Raw genomic sequence first — 17,855 nt, forward strand, 5'->3', positions numbered from 1 at the left:
GCTACCACATTCAGCATAGCATTCTTTGTAGGAGATCTGAGTGAGAAAGAGCAGCGGTTCTTAAAAAAAGTTTAACTGAATGAAATGTGCCTGAGTTAATTGAAAAATACATATATACATAGAGGGCTGGTAAAACAAGTGGGTTAAAGAGAGGACTCCTGGAAAGAAGTAAAAACGACATAAAAAGTGTAACATACAGAAACTTGCAGGTCATTTTAACTGGTTCTATAACACCTCCTCAGGGAACTCTATTTAACACTTCTTCTTTAGTTAAAATCAAACAAAAACATCCATTATCTACAGCACACTACATTTACATCCCACAAACAATCTCCTGCTACTGTATATCACAAAGGCAATAATATCTATACATTACCCACTGAATGACTTTTGGGCTTATGTCTTAACATAATGGCTCTTAAAAAGGGAAAGATTATCAATAATGGGAGGGGGCCTGCAATACAAATATTATAAAATATCAAAACCATATTGTGGATTATTCCAATTTCCCAATACTTTCCAACTTCCCCACCCTGTCTCTGACATTCAGGCACAATGGTTCATACCGAGCACATAAACCTTTTGGAAAAGGTGATGAGCATACTCTCATTTTGAGGAAACGATTAATCATATTGTACATCGGTTGGAACTCATTGGCAAATATTAACGGGTAAGTCTTTGTTGGAGAAATGTTCAAGGCAAGGCAAGTTAATTTAGATAGCACTTATTAATAACAGAACAATTACAAATTCTTTACACAAAACATTTATAGCATGAAAACAAAGCTTCGCGCAAGCGCAAAATAAAAAATGAATAGATTAAGAGCCAAGAGAATAGAACATGAAATCAAGCTACAATTAAATGGAATAAAAAATACAGTGCATCGTAATATATATCGTATATCATATATTTTATTCATACTTCCTTAAAGAAGCTTAGACCTTCTCTTGCAGAATGCTATAAGAATCAATACAGTACTAATAGAGTTTTCTTAGCTGGGAAAAGTTGGGCTGAAAGTTGGGGTGTTTCTTAGAGACATGGTCCTCCTATAGACTAGTCTATTAGGACACAGTGTGGAATAACACACACATATACATTATTTTGCTGTTTTTGGAATCAGTGAACAGCTATAACTCTGCGTAGCAATTGAATAGAATGTGAATAGGATTCCCAGGTAGGCTCTGAGTTACCCTCCTGCTAGCTCGAGTATCTCCACCGAGCCAAGGTCGACGCAAGAACACGAAGGTCAGGGAGAGACCGGGCTGGTGGTGAGGCGGGGGGGTAGGAGGTTCAGAGGCCATGTCCAGCTGACGGATGGGAATATAGTGAATTCACACCGGGATGCCCATGTACTGTACATGTACTGTACGCACACACTTAAAGACATGTACACATACTCATTACTTTATACTGGCCTTTATAATGTAGGCCTATGGTGATGTTCCTGAACATATTGGATTTTGTTGTACTTTTGTGAGGCTGATCAATTTGGATCTAGGAGAAATTGATTATGTTATGCTTTCATTTTGTCAGCAGTCCAACTGAATAATGAATATTGCAATAGTAAAGAAAAATCCAAATGTCTAGATGCTGAATGTCCTTCAGTATGCCCCATGAATCTTTCAGTCTGAGGAAGTTTTGCTTTAAAGGTAACTTTTTTGCCTCATTTGGTCTTGGTTTGTCAACCTTTTTCTTCACAGAATATTTTCTGACAGTCTGTCAGTCATGATATGTCTTTTTCAACCTCCCCTCTCTCTTCACTTCCGCCATGGATACAGGAATTACTGATGTCAAACCTAAGTGGAAGCACAAATTCGCCCAGTAATCCTCCTCACGTGGTGAACTTTGACCTTGGATCTGAGAGTCGCATGGACCCTGACTGTTTCAACCCTCTCCACCAGTTTGATCATGTTGGCAAGAAGACGCTGGATCAGGTTTGTCAAGCAGCTTTACAAGTTGTCATCACGTTTTTATTTGGTAGCAATTTTAGTTTTTTTACATTTATTCTACCTCTATGAAATGTATTTGATATTCTAGTGATCGTTGATGCAACTATGTGTCTTTCGACTTTGTACTGTGTGGATGTACTTTTGATGTGCACGGTGGTGTCGTTTTTACTTCCTCCCAAGGCCACAAGCTTAATGTTGAAGGTTAGGAGCTGTTAGAGTCTCTAGTGAACTGGATACTGTGGCAATCTCTGAAGTTGTCAGGTCTTTCTGGGGCTCGGCTTTCCTATTCTCCATAGGTCGCTACCTTTTCCAAGCAGCAGTTAGACTAGCAGGAAGAAAAGAACGCTGAAAAGGTGAAAAGATGAGAAGAGATTTATTTTTCCATCAAAAATAATGTTAAAGGAGAGTGCAGTCTGAAAGTGCATTTCTTTGGAGCTTTGAACCGTATACCCTCTTACCCCAAACTATTCCCCAGGAGTGCCACCATGATGTTCAGTTAATTGTTAGATTTTCTTTTCCGTATAAAGAGGATAAGTTTAGCTACAGGTAGTGCTAGCTAAAAGTGAGAGTTGTCAGCTTTCACCCACCATGCTCCTCTTCTTTCAAGAGAAATACGACAGATATAATACAAAACAATCAACAAAAGCTTGTATTTTCTCAATAAAGGCTTGTGTGTGTATTTTTATTTAAACAAATATATAAGGATTATATTTATACACACATTACATCTCTTGTATTGTAGCTCTGTTTGCTGCAATTGTTTTTCAAGAACAGACACGTTTTAATCCTCAGACTTGGCCTGTTTTCGGCTTATCACAGGAGGCTGCATAGCTTTGCATAGAAACACCCTATTAAGAGAATGATTAAAATGCCTTCTCCGCTTCAGGTGCCTGTGTTGTTTGTCAAATAAAATGGAGGGTGGAGGGGAAAAAAGTTACATCCATCAATCACCTACGAGGAAGGAGCTGAGAGGGGGGATGAATGTGGAGAGAACAAGTGGAGTTCTCCTCCTCTAGTCAATAAAACTCAGCCTGGAGTTAAGGTGACATTTTGGCAATCAAAGCAATCAGATTTTTATTTGCTTTCCCAATATGGTGCTAGTGCCAAGTGTGTTTGGGTTTGTTCGAATGCGTGTGTTTACAAAAAAGAGACTAAGAAATGGAGGGAGAGGGGGGGTTGGCGGGGTGCCATTGAAGATGGTAAGAAAATAAAGCAGAGCAGCCACAAGAGTAACGACTCCCTCCCAAAATTGATTTATCTTTCTATAAATGATGGCTACATCCCCCCAAATGGATTTATAAATTAATTGCTGTCTTATTGGAATAAAAACCTTCTTGTGCGGACATGATTGATCGCCTGGTGTCGGTAGCCTGCGCTGAAGACCCCCCTCCTCCTTTGTTAGTGGGTCCCAGCTGGAGCAGTAATGCACTGATGGTATTAACCCTGATTAATAACTAACAATACCCTATCCTCATACATCAACAGAGTACAGTGGTCGACTGGGCATGGGACTGGCCAAAAGTGCTGCCAGCCTATCAGGGCATGAGTCAGATCACCTTCAAAACTCTGCTGGCCAACAGGTAAAACACTCATTTCACTTAATAGACACATGTCCACTGACAGGGGGGAGGGCGTGCAAACACAAGTGTCTTTACATGTACACAATGAGGCGTTCATTTGGGACTCCGGAGGCAAGTTTCCCTCCACCTCCAAATTCCCTTTTGACTTAACTTCAGCTTAAGCACCAGTCATTGGGGATCACATAGCCTAGCTGCTCCTCATCATAGGTACAAACTTCCACTTTGTTCAAAGGCCAAGGGCTCATGTAGTGTTTACCATTGAGGATGAGCTTGAGAAAGAACACTTTTGGAAAGTGTACTGGAGTGCCATCATTGAGGTATGCCTTTTCTTCAGGCCTTGGAACAACCAGGAAGGTAGTAAAAGATTGAAACATTGGGGCTAGCTCAGAAGATGTTAATGCCACCTGATTCCGGATTTGTTTGCCCAGGTCCACCACTCCTTTCCCATCCTCCACCTCCCCCCCACTCTCCTGTTCTGCTTTGCAATGGGCATACATATTTATGCAAGTATGTGACACATATTAGATGGCAATTCTTCAGGCTGTTCCCTGTTCTCCATTCACAGCTGTCACGCTGCCAGCTATCAGGGAGCCATGGGGCTATTGCACCTTGTCTCCACGCCTACGCCCAATCCATTCTAAATCACCGCCATTGTAACACACATATACCTTTCTAACAAAGGGCAAGCTCTGCATCTGCCAAGGACACAGGTCTAATAAGGGTGAAGTATGCAGCTCTGTGCTGTGACAAGCGTTGTCGCCTTCATGCCTCTACCCCATCTTCCCAAACACACACACACACACACACACACACACACACACACACACACACACACACACACCACACACACACACACACACACACACACACACACACACACACACACACACACACACACACACACACACACACACACACACACACACACACACTCTCTCCATTCTTCCTCCGCTTACATGATGCTTTGTTGCATGTTAAAACCGATACTGTCATTGCTTGTCTGAGACAAATTAGTGTTAGGGCATACATGAATAGAAACCGAATGTAGTGGATATAAAGTCTGTTGGAGGAGAGAAGGGGGGGGGAACAGATTGGTCGCAGTTTGAAATAGTGACAGAGATCGAGAGCAGTCAATACTGCCATGGCACCAAAAAGTATGAGGAAGGATGGGAGTGGGAGGGGGTAAAGGTTATATAATTCACCCTAATCTCACAGTATCAAAATGTCTGAGATTCTGCCATTTGCCTCATTAGCCTCCCTTTGTTGGGCCAGAGGAGCAGATTTCATGGAGGATTTGGAGAATGGCTTTGGTTCAGCATGAGACGCTTGCACAGAGCAGGAAGTTAGTTTCACGGCTGGCGACATGTAAGCTGTCAAAGTTTTCCTCAGATCCATCTCCGACTCAAAAATATCTCTCAAGCTATAGAAGACCATTCACGGGATAAGCGCACTGATGTTGGACCCACTGATCCATTTGTTAGTGCAGATAAGGATAATGCTTTCTGCATAACGGCAGACTGAAGTGCCCTCGGCTGTTTTCACAGAGGCTTCACAACAATTGCTCTTTTACTCATTCCAGATGCTGGACAAACCAGAGGATATCAGATTACACTTTTGTCCATGTTAATAATAATGACTCTGTCAATACTGTATGAAAACACCTATCATTGTGACCTTGTTATGTTCTGTATATTCAGTCTTATGAGTATAAGTCTCCTTGAATGACTTCCCTTCTCTGTACATACTTTTTTTTCCCACTCCCTTGACTGTGTGAGTTAGCAGTGTGGCCCATTGGCCTCCTATATATTGTTACAGTGGCAGGATAGTTATTGTGCCCAGGGTTTATATCACATTCTAATGGAGCAAGGCTATGAGTTAAGGGCGGTAGGCTTTTACACCAGGGCTGTTAAATCACTGTTCAGATGACTTCATTAGCAGAGCAGGACACATGCTGAGACACACACAAACACACACACACACACACACACACACACACACACACACACACACACACACACACACACACACACACACACACACACACACACACACACACACACACACACACACACACACACACACACACACACACACACACACACACATGTTCACCCTGCTACCTTGACGATGTAGCCAGACAGGAGTGAGAGTGGATTTATACAGGTGTGTGTGTGTCCTTCTTTGTCACCTGTCACTTCAGTTCCCTCAGCACGATGGCTCATCCATCATCGGCAGATTGAGCTTTTCAGCAGAAACCAGACTGATTAATACCACCCTAGGACCCCCAGGGTTGACTGGCTGACTGGCTGACCTGACTTCCTGGCAGGCTGGAAGTTTGAATGGATAGATGGACAACTTGTAGGTGTGATAACTTTTAAGCCTGCTTATTTGCTGGCAGCTAAACGGCTGATTAACTGGGGCACTGCCTTGTTTAGGGTATGACTGTTCATATGGATGTAGCAAGCATGCATCAGTTGAATAGTGGATTAGTGACAGGCTGAATGGTGTTTTGACTGAATGGTTGACTAGCCTGTCGGCCTTTTTTGATGAATGGCAGGGTTGGAAAATGGATTGATCAAAATAATATGATTGACTGACTGGGAGGAAAACTGGTTGACTGAAAACCAGTTGGCTCCCAGTACACTTAATCTGTAAAGGATCTTTCTCTAGCGAAACTATTGGGTAATGATTTCTGCTTTTCTACTTCATTGCTTCAAATAACTCCATCTTTATCTTCTTAACACCATCTTTCTCAAGTTAAATTCATTCAACTATCCTTTACAGATCGGATACTATGGTACTGTTGGCTTTTGAAAAAGGTGTACAACAGATATACCACGTCAAACAGTATTCAATAATCAAGGTTCAGACCTCAATAGGACTACAGTACAGATGTACCATCCTGACGTGTATTCACCCAGCTCCTTTGTAATGAGTCCTTAGCAGATTTAAAGCAAGGTTCCTTTCATGAAATGCCAAAATCAATGACATTACATATTCATGTTAATTATGTGCTTGACGTTTCACCTCGAAGAAATTGCGCATTGAAGGTTTTGTGTTAATTCTCATGATCTACAGATTTACTTCAAATTATGAGTCATCATTTGCTGTAGAAGCAGGGAGTCAAAGTGCCAAGTGATTTAACTGAACCGAATAGTTCCTCTTCAAACACTGATCTATGGATAACTAATTTGCTTTGTCCTTGGTTACACTTTAAAATCCCCTTTTCTTTAGTGAACACTTGTAACTATCACAGCATATTTTTTTACAGAACAGTGAAAAGCAAAACAACCCCTAGGTTGGAATTAACAGCAGCAATGCCGACCCATGTCTTTCATTAATTTGCTCATTGCGTTAAAAGACCTTTATAAACTGGCTTTTATGTAATTTTTCTTTTCCATCCAAGGAAAATACATCACATCTTTGAAAAGGTATGACATATTGCCACAGAGAAATGCCAAGGTGACTTTTTGAGACACTTTCCTTGAGTCTGTATGTCAGAAGAGGTCCTCTGACCTGGTTGATAAGGGGTAGACAAGTATGAGGGATGAAGCTCGATGTGTCACAGGGCGGCTCCTCCATTCCATCATAAGGACCAAATACCATTCAAGGACATTCACACCAACATCCCTTTCGCTGGTCTACTGCTCCAGGTACTTCCTAGAACCAGCATGGGGCAGCAGACAATAGACATTGACCAACAGTAAAGTTTGTATATGCTATGTATTGTGCGTTAAAACATTTTCTCTTCTGAGAAAGAGCTAGTCATCACGATTTTATTTCACCCATTGTCAGTAAGAAAGTACTAACAGCATTGACCCATAGATTTGGTAGCTTAATATGTTAAGCTACACTGTAACTACGGAACACTAAAGCATTTCCTCCGCATTGTCTCATTGTTGCTGTTACCCCTCAGGTCCATAACAATAGCAGTTTGTGGAAAAATGCCAGTCTGTGGCATTCTCTTGCTTGAGCGGCTCCTTAAATTGCAGCGATAGACGCTTGTGCTTTCAGGAAGTGGGCAATCGCCATCTGTTCCTGGGCTCTGCCATATGGCAGGCCTTTTTCTCAGGGAATAAAATAAAAACAAATATGTCAGAATGTTCGTCTTCCTCCACGGACGCTGATCAACCTGGGGAGAAGCTGGATCTCAGTGTGTCTGGATTAATGGTCTTACTTTACGCTTCAGGGAATGAGGGAGTGCGTGCTTGCTGTTGGTGGAGCTTTGTGTGTGTGTGTGTGTGTGTGTGTGTGTGTGTGTGTGTGTGTGTGTGTGTATGTGTGTATGTGTGTATGTGTGTGTGTGTGTGTGTGTGTGTGTGTGTGTGTGTGTGTGTGTGTGTGTGTGTGTGTGTGTGTGTGTGTGTGTGTGTGTGTGTGTGTGTGTGTGTGTGTGTGTGTGTGTGTGTGTGTGTGTGTGTGTGAGAGAGAGCATGAGTATGCCTGTTTGACGGTATGTACATGCTAATGCACATTTATGTACCTGGAAGTCAAGTCTCTCTGGAGTCATTTATCTGCCTTAAAGGGTGATGTTACCGTACCATTTTGAGCAGTTGGTTGCCCTAGACTTGGAAGCATTAAACAACACAGGAGCAAAGACCTTCAAGGTTAGCCAGAGTGACATTTCATGGATGCCGCTGCCAAAGACACAAGACGAAACGCTCTCAAGCCATCATCAGGCTCTCCGTCTTTCGAGGCCAGAAATTCAAAAGACTTGTCACTTTTGAAAATCAGGAGAGTGTGATGTGTCATTGAGGAAGGGCTTCTTTCTTCTCTCGTCGATCCCCTTGTGTGTGTCCCCTCCACTGACTGACAGCTAGGGATGGGAGTTTGTGTTGGTGGAGACAGAATATATCTTTTGTCTGCTTGGTTATACATGGTGTGTTTTGTCTTCGCTACCCCTGGACAGCACTGACACATTGAGGTTTTCATTAGCCGTAAGCAGGTGGTGAAGGAGAGGGGCGAGCTTTTGTGCACGAGTCTGCTTCAGAGCCCGTCTGTGTGCGTACGCATCTGCACTGCACCAACGCGTACACTGTATGCATATCATGGAGGGCGTACATGTGTCTGCCTGCATGCGTGTGGATGTTCGCTCTTATATTTCAGTGTGTGATATTTGGAGGTTTGCTCCAAAGGCGAATAAATCAGTGATGCCTGGGATAAGGCCGTGGCCCCTCCTCAAACTGCACAGACAAGCTGAGAGGCTCATTAATCAAACGGCCAGTCACAGATGTGATGGCTTCCACACAAACCGCCAGCAGACTGTGAAAGTCACATCCAACAGAGTCAACTGTCAGCCAGGCAGGCAGGCAGGCCGGCCGGCCACACTTTTCCTCTCCCCCCTCTCTCTCTCTCCCTTTCTTTCCCCTCTGTTGTATTTATCTCTCGGTCTCCCTTTACCTCCTCTCACCTCCAACGTGAGGCCTCTGTGTGATAGTTTTAAATATTTGTCCAGTCCCTCTAAAAACGATCTTGAGGGTTGAGACAAATGTATCTTGTCGGAAGAGAGTGTTCATGGTCAAACCAATACAGAAACACAAGACATTAGTCATTACTGCGCATTGCTGTGTGTTTCAGTACACTGTACTTGTGGTTCAGTACAGTTGAACAATATATATTTTTCTATGACCTTGCCTATCCAGTTTTACATCCTGTTTCCTTGCGACCTTAATAAATGGCTAACTTACCATCCTATGAAAGTTGATAGAGATGGCTTTGCACTGGTCAAGCCTAGGAATATATTTGAGTTAACTTTGAATAATGCATACATTAAGTGTAAGTGCTGCTGAAACAGTAGAACTCTTCACCGAAATGAAAAAGTTAAATGTGCATCCTTAATGGATACTCAGCCCTGTATAAATGAGTTTGTCCATCTCTTTCTTGTTATCATAGCACATATTCTAACCAGTTCACTGCTACAATCTCCTCCTCCTCCTCCTCCTCCTCCTCCTCCTCCTCCTCCTCCTCCTCCTCCTCCTCCTCCTCCTCCTCCTCCTCCTCCTCCTCCTCCTCCTCCTCCCAAAGGCGTTGAATTAGTTACAGTTGTTTACAATAATGTCACTACTATTCACTGACAGGATTGTCGGTGTATAGCGCTTATGCCACAAGGCAAGCTTCTCAACAGGATTATCTGGTTATCCCTTGTCTATTGGGAACTGTCTGCCTTTTCACCTGACCTCTTTTTCACAGATATTGTGATTTCAGATAATTTCATAATATAAATAGCAACCTCTTTGATTATTCCAACTTCCAACCTTAGATGGATAAATAGTTGGGAAGACTTTGTAACACCAGTGCTAAATGAAAATACCACTTAATCTATTGCAAAGCCCCTCGAGGATGGAGAGAAATGAGGGATTGAACAGGGACAAAACAAAGCCACCCGTTCCTGATTAAAAATGGCAAGTCCCAAGGCTCTCTAAATACACTGGGGTATTTTAATGGTACAAATATAAAGACAGTGCTCCACATGGCACAGCAAAGCCATGCTTTTGTCTTCAGTTGATGTAATGGTGTTGGAGGGGAGGAATTTCTGTTCTTATGATAGCAGAATTCTGAGGATGACACCAATGCAGTATGCTCTTGCAAGATCACGTTTTGCTACACAGACCAAGTACCAAGCAAGTATTTAACTATAGGTTTTAATAAACATGAATTGAAGCCATGGTTCTGCAACTTTATGGTCTACAGTATTTAACATTTTTGTTTTCTTTCAGTGTCAAAATCAGAAGCACAAACTAATTACACATCACGTTGATGTTAGAGTAAAGTGAATACAAATATTGGTTTTCATCTCTTGTAAAAATGATGTGTGTCCCACATTAGATTGAGTACTGTAACGGACTGTCGTATGAACCTTCGACAGTAGAATCATATATATTACTCTCTATCTTTACTATCTTTCCGCACACGGTACCTTCAGGCATAATGTTACCATGGAAAACAGTTGGGAACTTTGTAGAAACTTTTGCTCAGAAGTTCTAGTATGTCCACTCGGTATTTGTTTTGGTCAGCTCCGTCAGCAAATTCATTTCATATTTTGCCCTTGGAACCAGTTTTGTCAGCCAGTTAAGATGGACTGGGACTCAGTTCAAGACACGGTGGACTGTTTGACTCTGTTGCCATGTTTCCTGCTGATTTACTGAGTTGACTTTTTAGCTGACTGCAGCAGTCCATTGTCAAGAGCCAGACTGTGACCGTCTGTTCCAGTCCATCATTTTATTACTATGTTATACCATGTGCCATCTTTATCCAGACCCTCTGGAGGTGACTCTGAGTTAGGCTTATAGATAGCAGAATGTTTAATGAGTGTATTGAAGAATAATGCTATTATAATAATGTAATAATTTAATATAGAAAAAAAATAATGAATACACATTTTGTTTACTTAGTCAATACCGAGCCAAGTAAAGTCAAACGTAATATTAGTGGTTTTGATATTGCTAATGACTAAACGAGTAATAGTAGTTTAACTCATACAAGGGCAATTTTAAATGTCAATGTACATTTGCATATGTGTGCTGATGCACCATTGTAGCATAGGGGTTAGAGAGGTCATCCCTCTGCAAAAAGGTAAAGGAGCTTGATTTTATTTCTGTCAGCAACAAAGAATTAATTAATTATTTTTGCAAGACTTTAAGCCTCTTTACACTTAATTTCAGTATAAGTCAGACTTAAAAAGGGCACCAGCTAAATACCTTTAACATCATTTCTGTGTGTGTGCACTCCTGTGTGAAGCTGTTTGACGATGAGGGTTTGTTTTTGGTGGTACATCACGAGGTTGTATCCTGTCGCCAGGATCATTAGCCCGTCGGCAGCGCTCAGGCTGCCCCAGCCAATCGCTGCTCTCCATGCGGCTCTGCCATTTGCATGTGGTCCAGGAAGAGATAATTAGAGGGATCTCTGCCTGTCACTGTTAATCTGGGTCTTAGTGAAGGGCTGTGACGCCGACATGCTGATGGTCTCACATGTCTACTCGCACACACAATGTGGAGTCATATTCGTGTAAACACATTGGCAACCAATACACACACATTCACAACACACAAACACCGTACCTGCACACACACACCACACTCAGCACAGGAACACACGTGAAAACATGCACATGCCCACATAAACACTGTCTCTGGAATGATTCCATGGAGTGTAGTGCTCATTAAACTATCTATTTGTTTTACTTTTTCAGAAATACGTCGTCTTTTTGTCACATTTGTATCTAAAAAACTAGCATCTTACACTAAAATAAATCAGAGCTGCTTCTCTATTGGTATGTGAATGATAGCATGTTGACTCAGTGGCTGTTTACACCAGTTGTACTATGCTGTTGACACAGGTTTTAGATTCCCGTTCTGATAGACTCTGCGCTTTTTTCTTCCCAAACCGGCAGAATGCTCAGTAAGCCTTTTGAACAAGCCCAGCTGTCAGCGCTATATACTTTCACACACACTCACACACACTCCCACATCGATATGCACACATCCGAACAAACATGTACATGTGCTCATGCTCTGGCACGTCCCCAGCCACACATGCCGAAAACAGACAAACTCACTCGAACTCACTGATTGGCAGGCCTCCTGTTTTCCCATAATTCCGACTGATTTATCCAATCAATCTCACTTGGAGGGCTGCTTAAGCGTTGAGTAATATTAAGAGTAAAACATGCCACAATTAAAACATCCTTCAGGTAATTACAGAGCTGGTTTAGCAGCAAACAACTGAAGCATTTTATACATTCAGCACGTTGCCTGTGTGTTTTATTTGTACCTGTTTGATATTTAATCGGAGGAAATGAGGTACATCTGTTAATGTTACCGCCTTTAATGCACGTGTCGCATATTATGTAAAATAGCATATCATTAGCTTAATGTGTCTATGCAAATATTGACTCGGTTCACCTAATTGAAAATCAGAGAGAGTGTGTAATGCTGAACAAGAAAACCCTGTGTAAAAATCTGGATGGATGTTCTTTACACCGCAAAGCCTTTTTTCCACCCAATGACAGCATGTCCTTTTGCACACTTTGGGACTGTTTAATGGTGCATGTTCAGAGCACCGTCGCTGACCTAAGCCATCCTGCTCTGTGACCCTGTGTCACCACTGATGACACATAATAGTTGACACTTGACTTACGGGGCTCTTTAAGTGCCAAGAGTGCCCATGGCCCTGGATTCATATTCTAATGTGGTCATCTGCGCCTCCACCTTTCGTCCAGGAGCTCTCTTTACACTTGTCCCCATTTTATCTCTGCCTTTTTTTTTATCACTCTCTCTTTCTTTGTCTTGTCTTACAGCGAATACACAAACCCAATTGCACGCACGCACACGCACACACACACACACACACACACACACACACACACACACACACACACACACACACACACACACACACACACACACACGCTTAGACATGCTTTTGCTGAATTGAAGTAGTCGGTACCGCCCCTCCTGCCCCTGTGCCATTACAGGTAAGCACTGAGGTGCATTTGTCTTGACAGATCTATAGACAACTAGAGCGAATACTCCAGATTGAATCCACCCTCTGTTTTTATATTCTTCTCTTGACTACTTTTCCTTCTCCCTTCCTTCTGATCTGTTGTCCTCTCCTTCTCTTTCCTTCTCGTCTTGTCTCTTTTCTTCACTTTCTCCTGTAATATACTCAATGTATTTTGGATTGTTCATGCCTACCTACACTACATAGAATCCATAGCCATTGAATAATACAATATTTATAAGTTTGCAAAGATACTCTCTTACTAACCATGCTCAACATGAGTGATAACATGTTGATGAACCAGCATGAGTTCATACTGTAATAGGTAATTATGTCCAAACCATGAAGGTTTTACATCATGTTGGAATACATGCTTTAGCATAGCAAACTGACCTTTTTTCTTGCATGATCATTTTCACCTAGCATTTAGAGTTTGTAGATGTACTGTTGTCATGTATTATACAAAGCTTAGCAACAATGTTCAGCGCAAAAGTGGCTGAACTAACCAGATTAAACAAATGCATTGATCCACATGGATCATGTGACGGAGATTGAATCACATGAAGTCCAAACTCAATCAAAATGCACATCATTAAAATAAGCAATAGTATTTAAGATCCAATTCAGTATTGATGCCCAACGCTGATTATAATCTAGGAAGGCAAGATCAGAATCAACTGTAAGGTGGAGACCAGTGGGAAATGTGTGCTTGCACTCTCCCTTACCCTTGCCTCCCACTCTCTCTTTCCCCCACCTTTCCGTATTTTTCCTCTATGTCTCTTTCAACTCTTTCTCCTTTTACCTGTTCTGCCTCCCCATTGCTACTATCTTCTCAGAGTAGCCATCATGGGTCATATTTTTCTGAGTCTTTGATCATTGAGTAGTCTTTCAGCATGTTGACTACAAGGCCTCTCACCTCCCCAGTGGTTGTTGCAAAAGAGGGGGCACACTTATCCGGCTTCTATGATGTTAATAGTTGAAAGCATCTGCTGATGTTGAAAGCGTGTGTGTCTGAGTGTATGTGTGTGTGTCCACTCAGACATGATGAAAGACTCTGTTATAGCACTGGGTTGTGATCATATTGCAGCTACATTGTAGCTATGCTCAGAGTTGGTTGATAAGCAAGGGATTCTTAAATACTGTGCTGTGTCTGACGGATAACAATCGTGAGACGCCGTTATCGTTCAGGAAAAAAAGACCCTGAACGCTTCAAATTCTTACAATGATTTGAAATAGCTTCAAATGTTTAAATGTAGATCTCGTACTATCCTGAGAATTGTATCCATATCTATGTGTTCAATTATTGCGTGCAAAACTTCCTTTACTGTGCTATAATGAGTTTGTCCTCAGGGCACAAACTCTGGTTCAAATAGAAGAATACTTTTTTCCCTCAGTCTTTACACCTCATGTGTAAGCGATGGTTGGGTGTCTGAGAGTTGTGCCGCTCCATCCAACTGCAGAATTCACCCCTTTGTAAGATGCAGGGGAAGGCCTTGATGTGACAGCGTGCCATGTTAGCCCAAGTTGTTTTTGACAGAAGACAAATAAAAAGGGAAAGAGGGAAAGGGAAAACAAATAAACATAAAGGGAAAGCTTTGCAAATGTTCCTCTGAGGTGAATTGCCTTTGCAGGAATAAATTATTTTTCTTCATTTCTTAAACAGCAAACATCTTTGTTTTCCCCTGAATTGCTTTGTCATGACAGTTAAGAACAGTCTGCTTGATTGAATTTGCCACTGGAGACATTTAGTGATCTTGATGGATCTTTTGGATGCAGGACCTAGGCTTGCTGGAAGCATCTTTTTAAGATTTCTTTCCACTTGTGACATTATGGAAACAGGTCTACCCTTTACAGCAGACTGAACGGTGAGTGGTATTATTTGACATATTGTACTGCTACATGCCAGTCTACAAGAATGCCAATGACAATCATAGGAAAGGACATTTAGATTACTGTCGAGCCTCCCTGTCCTGTCTCTTCCTATCTGGCTTTCTATCACTCCATCGGTTTTGTAATCTGTCTCCTCTTCATCTTGAGTTTGACTTGTAATGATGAAGAGCTGGTCAGAGGGGTATAGAGCGTTTGTGTGTGTTTGAATGGGTGGATCTATGTGTGTGTGTGCATGTGTGTCCAGTATCTCTGCCCTCTCTGAGTCCCAGTGTGACCCTTGGGCTCTACCTTGCAATCAGTCAACATGCCTGGCCCTCCTGTCTGAGTGTTCCTCCTCCAGCCCTTTGGAGGAGCCCTTCTTATCACAGTGTGGTGGACCTTCCCTCTGCCCCTCACTGTTCTCAAGGTTAGCCTCACTCTGCGCCCTTTCTGTTCCAACTATCCTTTATGTGCACCTTACTTCCCTTCCCCGCTTATTACACAGTTTCATAAAGGAGGCTGGATGTTGGAGGTTTTAGCTCTGCCCCTCAAGGTGAGCCTTTCCCAGTGCTCTCCATATAGCCTTCTTCTAGCTCTCTATCCAGTACTTACACACATCTGACAAAGGAGTGGAAGTTTAAAGGTGGCTCGACTCCCTCTTCCCTCTCATCCTCACTTTCCCTCAAGGTGAGTCCTTTCCTGCTCTCATCTTTTCTATTTCTCTTCTGTATCTTGTCATAACACACACACTTACATACACACACACTTACACACACACACACTCTTATTTTTGTTAAGAAATCACTGTGTGAAAGTTGGGCCGCACTTCCATCTCCTTTCTTCAGTTTTCCTCTTGTTCTATCTTGGAAGGCCTACCCACTTCCGCCAACGGTATCTTTAGGGTCTCTGCTTTGATGCCCACATGCCTGGTGGAGAGGTTAAAACGCCTGCGGTAATCCCACAGCCTGCCAACATTAAAGACGTTTCAAGGAGATTTTCCTATGTGTACACCATCTCCATATCTGTCTGCGTGTATGCGATGTGAGTATGAGCATTACTTGGAGTATATGTATATGTTTGAAGATACTTCCCAAAGAAAAGTTGTACAATGTATACATTGAACTTGTTATGCATGGTTTGGTGATCGGTACAGTCTGTCCTCCATGTGGTGTAGTCTCTGCCATGGTGGATTTTAGGAATGCAAAGCTGAATGTTTTTAGGTCATGATTAAAACAATGAGCACCTAAATCCAAGTAGTCAATTGAAAATGATTGTGAGTGAGGCATTTTTAGTTTGTCGAAAGACATATACTGCTGCAGCAGAGTTCAGGTGGTTGCAGCAGGACAAATTGGGCTCTTTTGATGATGGCAAGTTACGAGAGTCTTACAGCATTGTATTTTTTCCCTATCTCTTTTTCCATGCTTGCTCAAACCTGACTCTGATACAGTATATGATGGTTATGCACTACTTACTTGTTTTGCCTTTAACTTTTAAAGTAAAACGTAATGACATCTATTTATAGGCAACATTTTCCATTTCCAGTAAGAGAATTTATATACTTGTTTCACACACTTGGAGGGTGAAAGTTGTTGAGGATGGTTGGCATACAAAGCACAGTAATGTTACACAGGCATCAACACTTTGATATAGGTTAAGGAAAGATTGTGCATTAGGTTAATCAGTTTCAAATCGAGAGTACTCTAACCAAGCATATTTAGTGCCTTAAATGTAATCTGTCAGCAAATCACTCTCTCTATACTAAAACTGAAAACAAATAAGAAATGTGCTGTCAGTGATAATTTTGCAACTTTATTACGTTATCTCACTATGATGATAATGTGTAAATTGGCTTTATAATATTCTAAAATCCAATGTTTTGTCTGCTATTACATAATACTTTCCTATGTGTTGTATTGAAAAACAAAGAAGAAATAATAAATGAGTACAGCATACAATTTTTGAGTGTGTGCCGTTTGACATAACAGCCCTGGATTCTGTTGGCTCATCACTTCCCCTTGAGGTAGTTGCGTCCGTGTAGTGGGAGGCCAGTGTGGGCTGATATCTGTCTCTCTGTATCTGTATCACTGAGAGCAGATATGGCTGATATCGCTGTCATCTCAGCATCTCAGACTTGACAGGACCGATCATAATCAGTCCCCCTTCATGCTCTCCCTCCTGATATCTGTTGTTCTCAGTATCTCAACCTTACTCGTTTATTATACCAGGTTTATCTGTTTTTCTTCTATTGTTTAAGGTTTCACCTGACTCCTAACAACATCTCACTCTTCCACGCAGTAATTGTGCACTTTGGGAATATATATATATGCAAAGGGGGTTAGAGTTGGGAGTGCTGTTATTTCTGTACATGGTTGTGTGTGTATGGTGTTTGTTTGTGTGTATGTGGGTAGGTGGGTGTGTGTCAGAGAGCATTTACAAAGGGATCAGCCCTGGGGGTGTCGATGCATCACTGCAGTGGAGGGAGAGCAAAGGGGTGGAGGCGAGCTAGTTCACAGAAGATTTAGCAAACAGCCAACTAGCTTGAAAACCTCCCCTTACTTGGCTCTGCTCTGCACAGTTCAGTGCTTATTTATTTATTTGGGTTGGGGGGCAAATGTATGTTCAGTGGCGTTGGATATCAGTGACAGGAAGGATCAAAGAGCGACACCACAAATGAAGCTGTCAAAGTGGCCGACAGTCGAGTCCCGAGGCGAACATCCCTCGCTCGCACATTTTATTATGATCCCAGTGAAACCTCACAGCAAGGAGGAAAGAGAGAAGGACAAAAAAGAAAATCATCATCTCCCCCACCACAGAGAAAGAAAAAGAGACAAAACGAGCGGCGCCGTATCATCGCCGTCCATGATGGAATGAATTATGAATGTGTGGAGGGGATTAGGAAACAATGGTTGAAGTCACTAGGATCCTCGCCTAGTTTCCTCACCCTCAGCCCGGCGACTAA

General features: G+C 42.1%; 1 protein-coding gene across 1 annotated transcript in view; it reads left to right on the top strand.

Annotated features, from left to right (window-relative positions):
* Positions 1 to 17,855, top strand: part of kiaa0825 (KIAA0825 ortholog) — a 110,906-nt gene that overhangs the window by 42,865 nt on the left and 50,186 nt on the right. The window contains 2 exon segments of the mRNA XM_034091320.1: positions 1,779 to 1,934; positions 3,435 to 3,529. Coding sequence (XP_033947211.1) covers positions 1,779 to 1,934; positions 3,435 to 3,529 — 251 coding nt within the window.

Source organism: Pseudochaenichthys georgianus, chromosome 9 (assembly GCF_902827115.2).
Source record: "Pseudochaenichthys georgianus chromosome 9, fPseGeo1.2, whole genome shotgun sequence".
Taxonomy (NCBI): Eukaryota; Metazoa; Chordata; class Actinopteri; order Perciformes; family Channichthyidae; genus Pseudochaenichthys; species Pseudochaenichthys georgianus.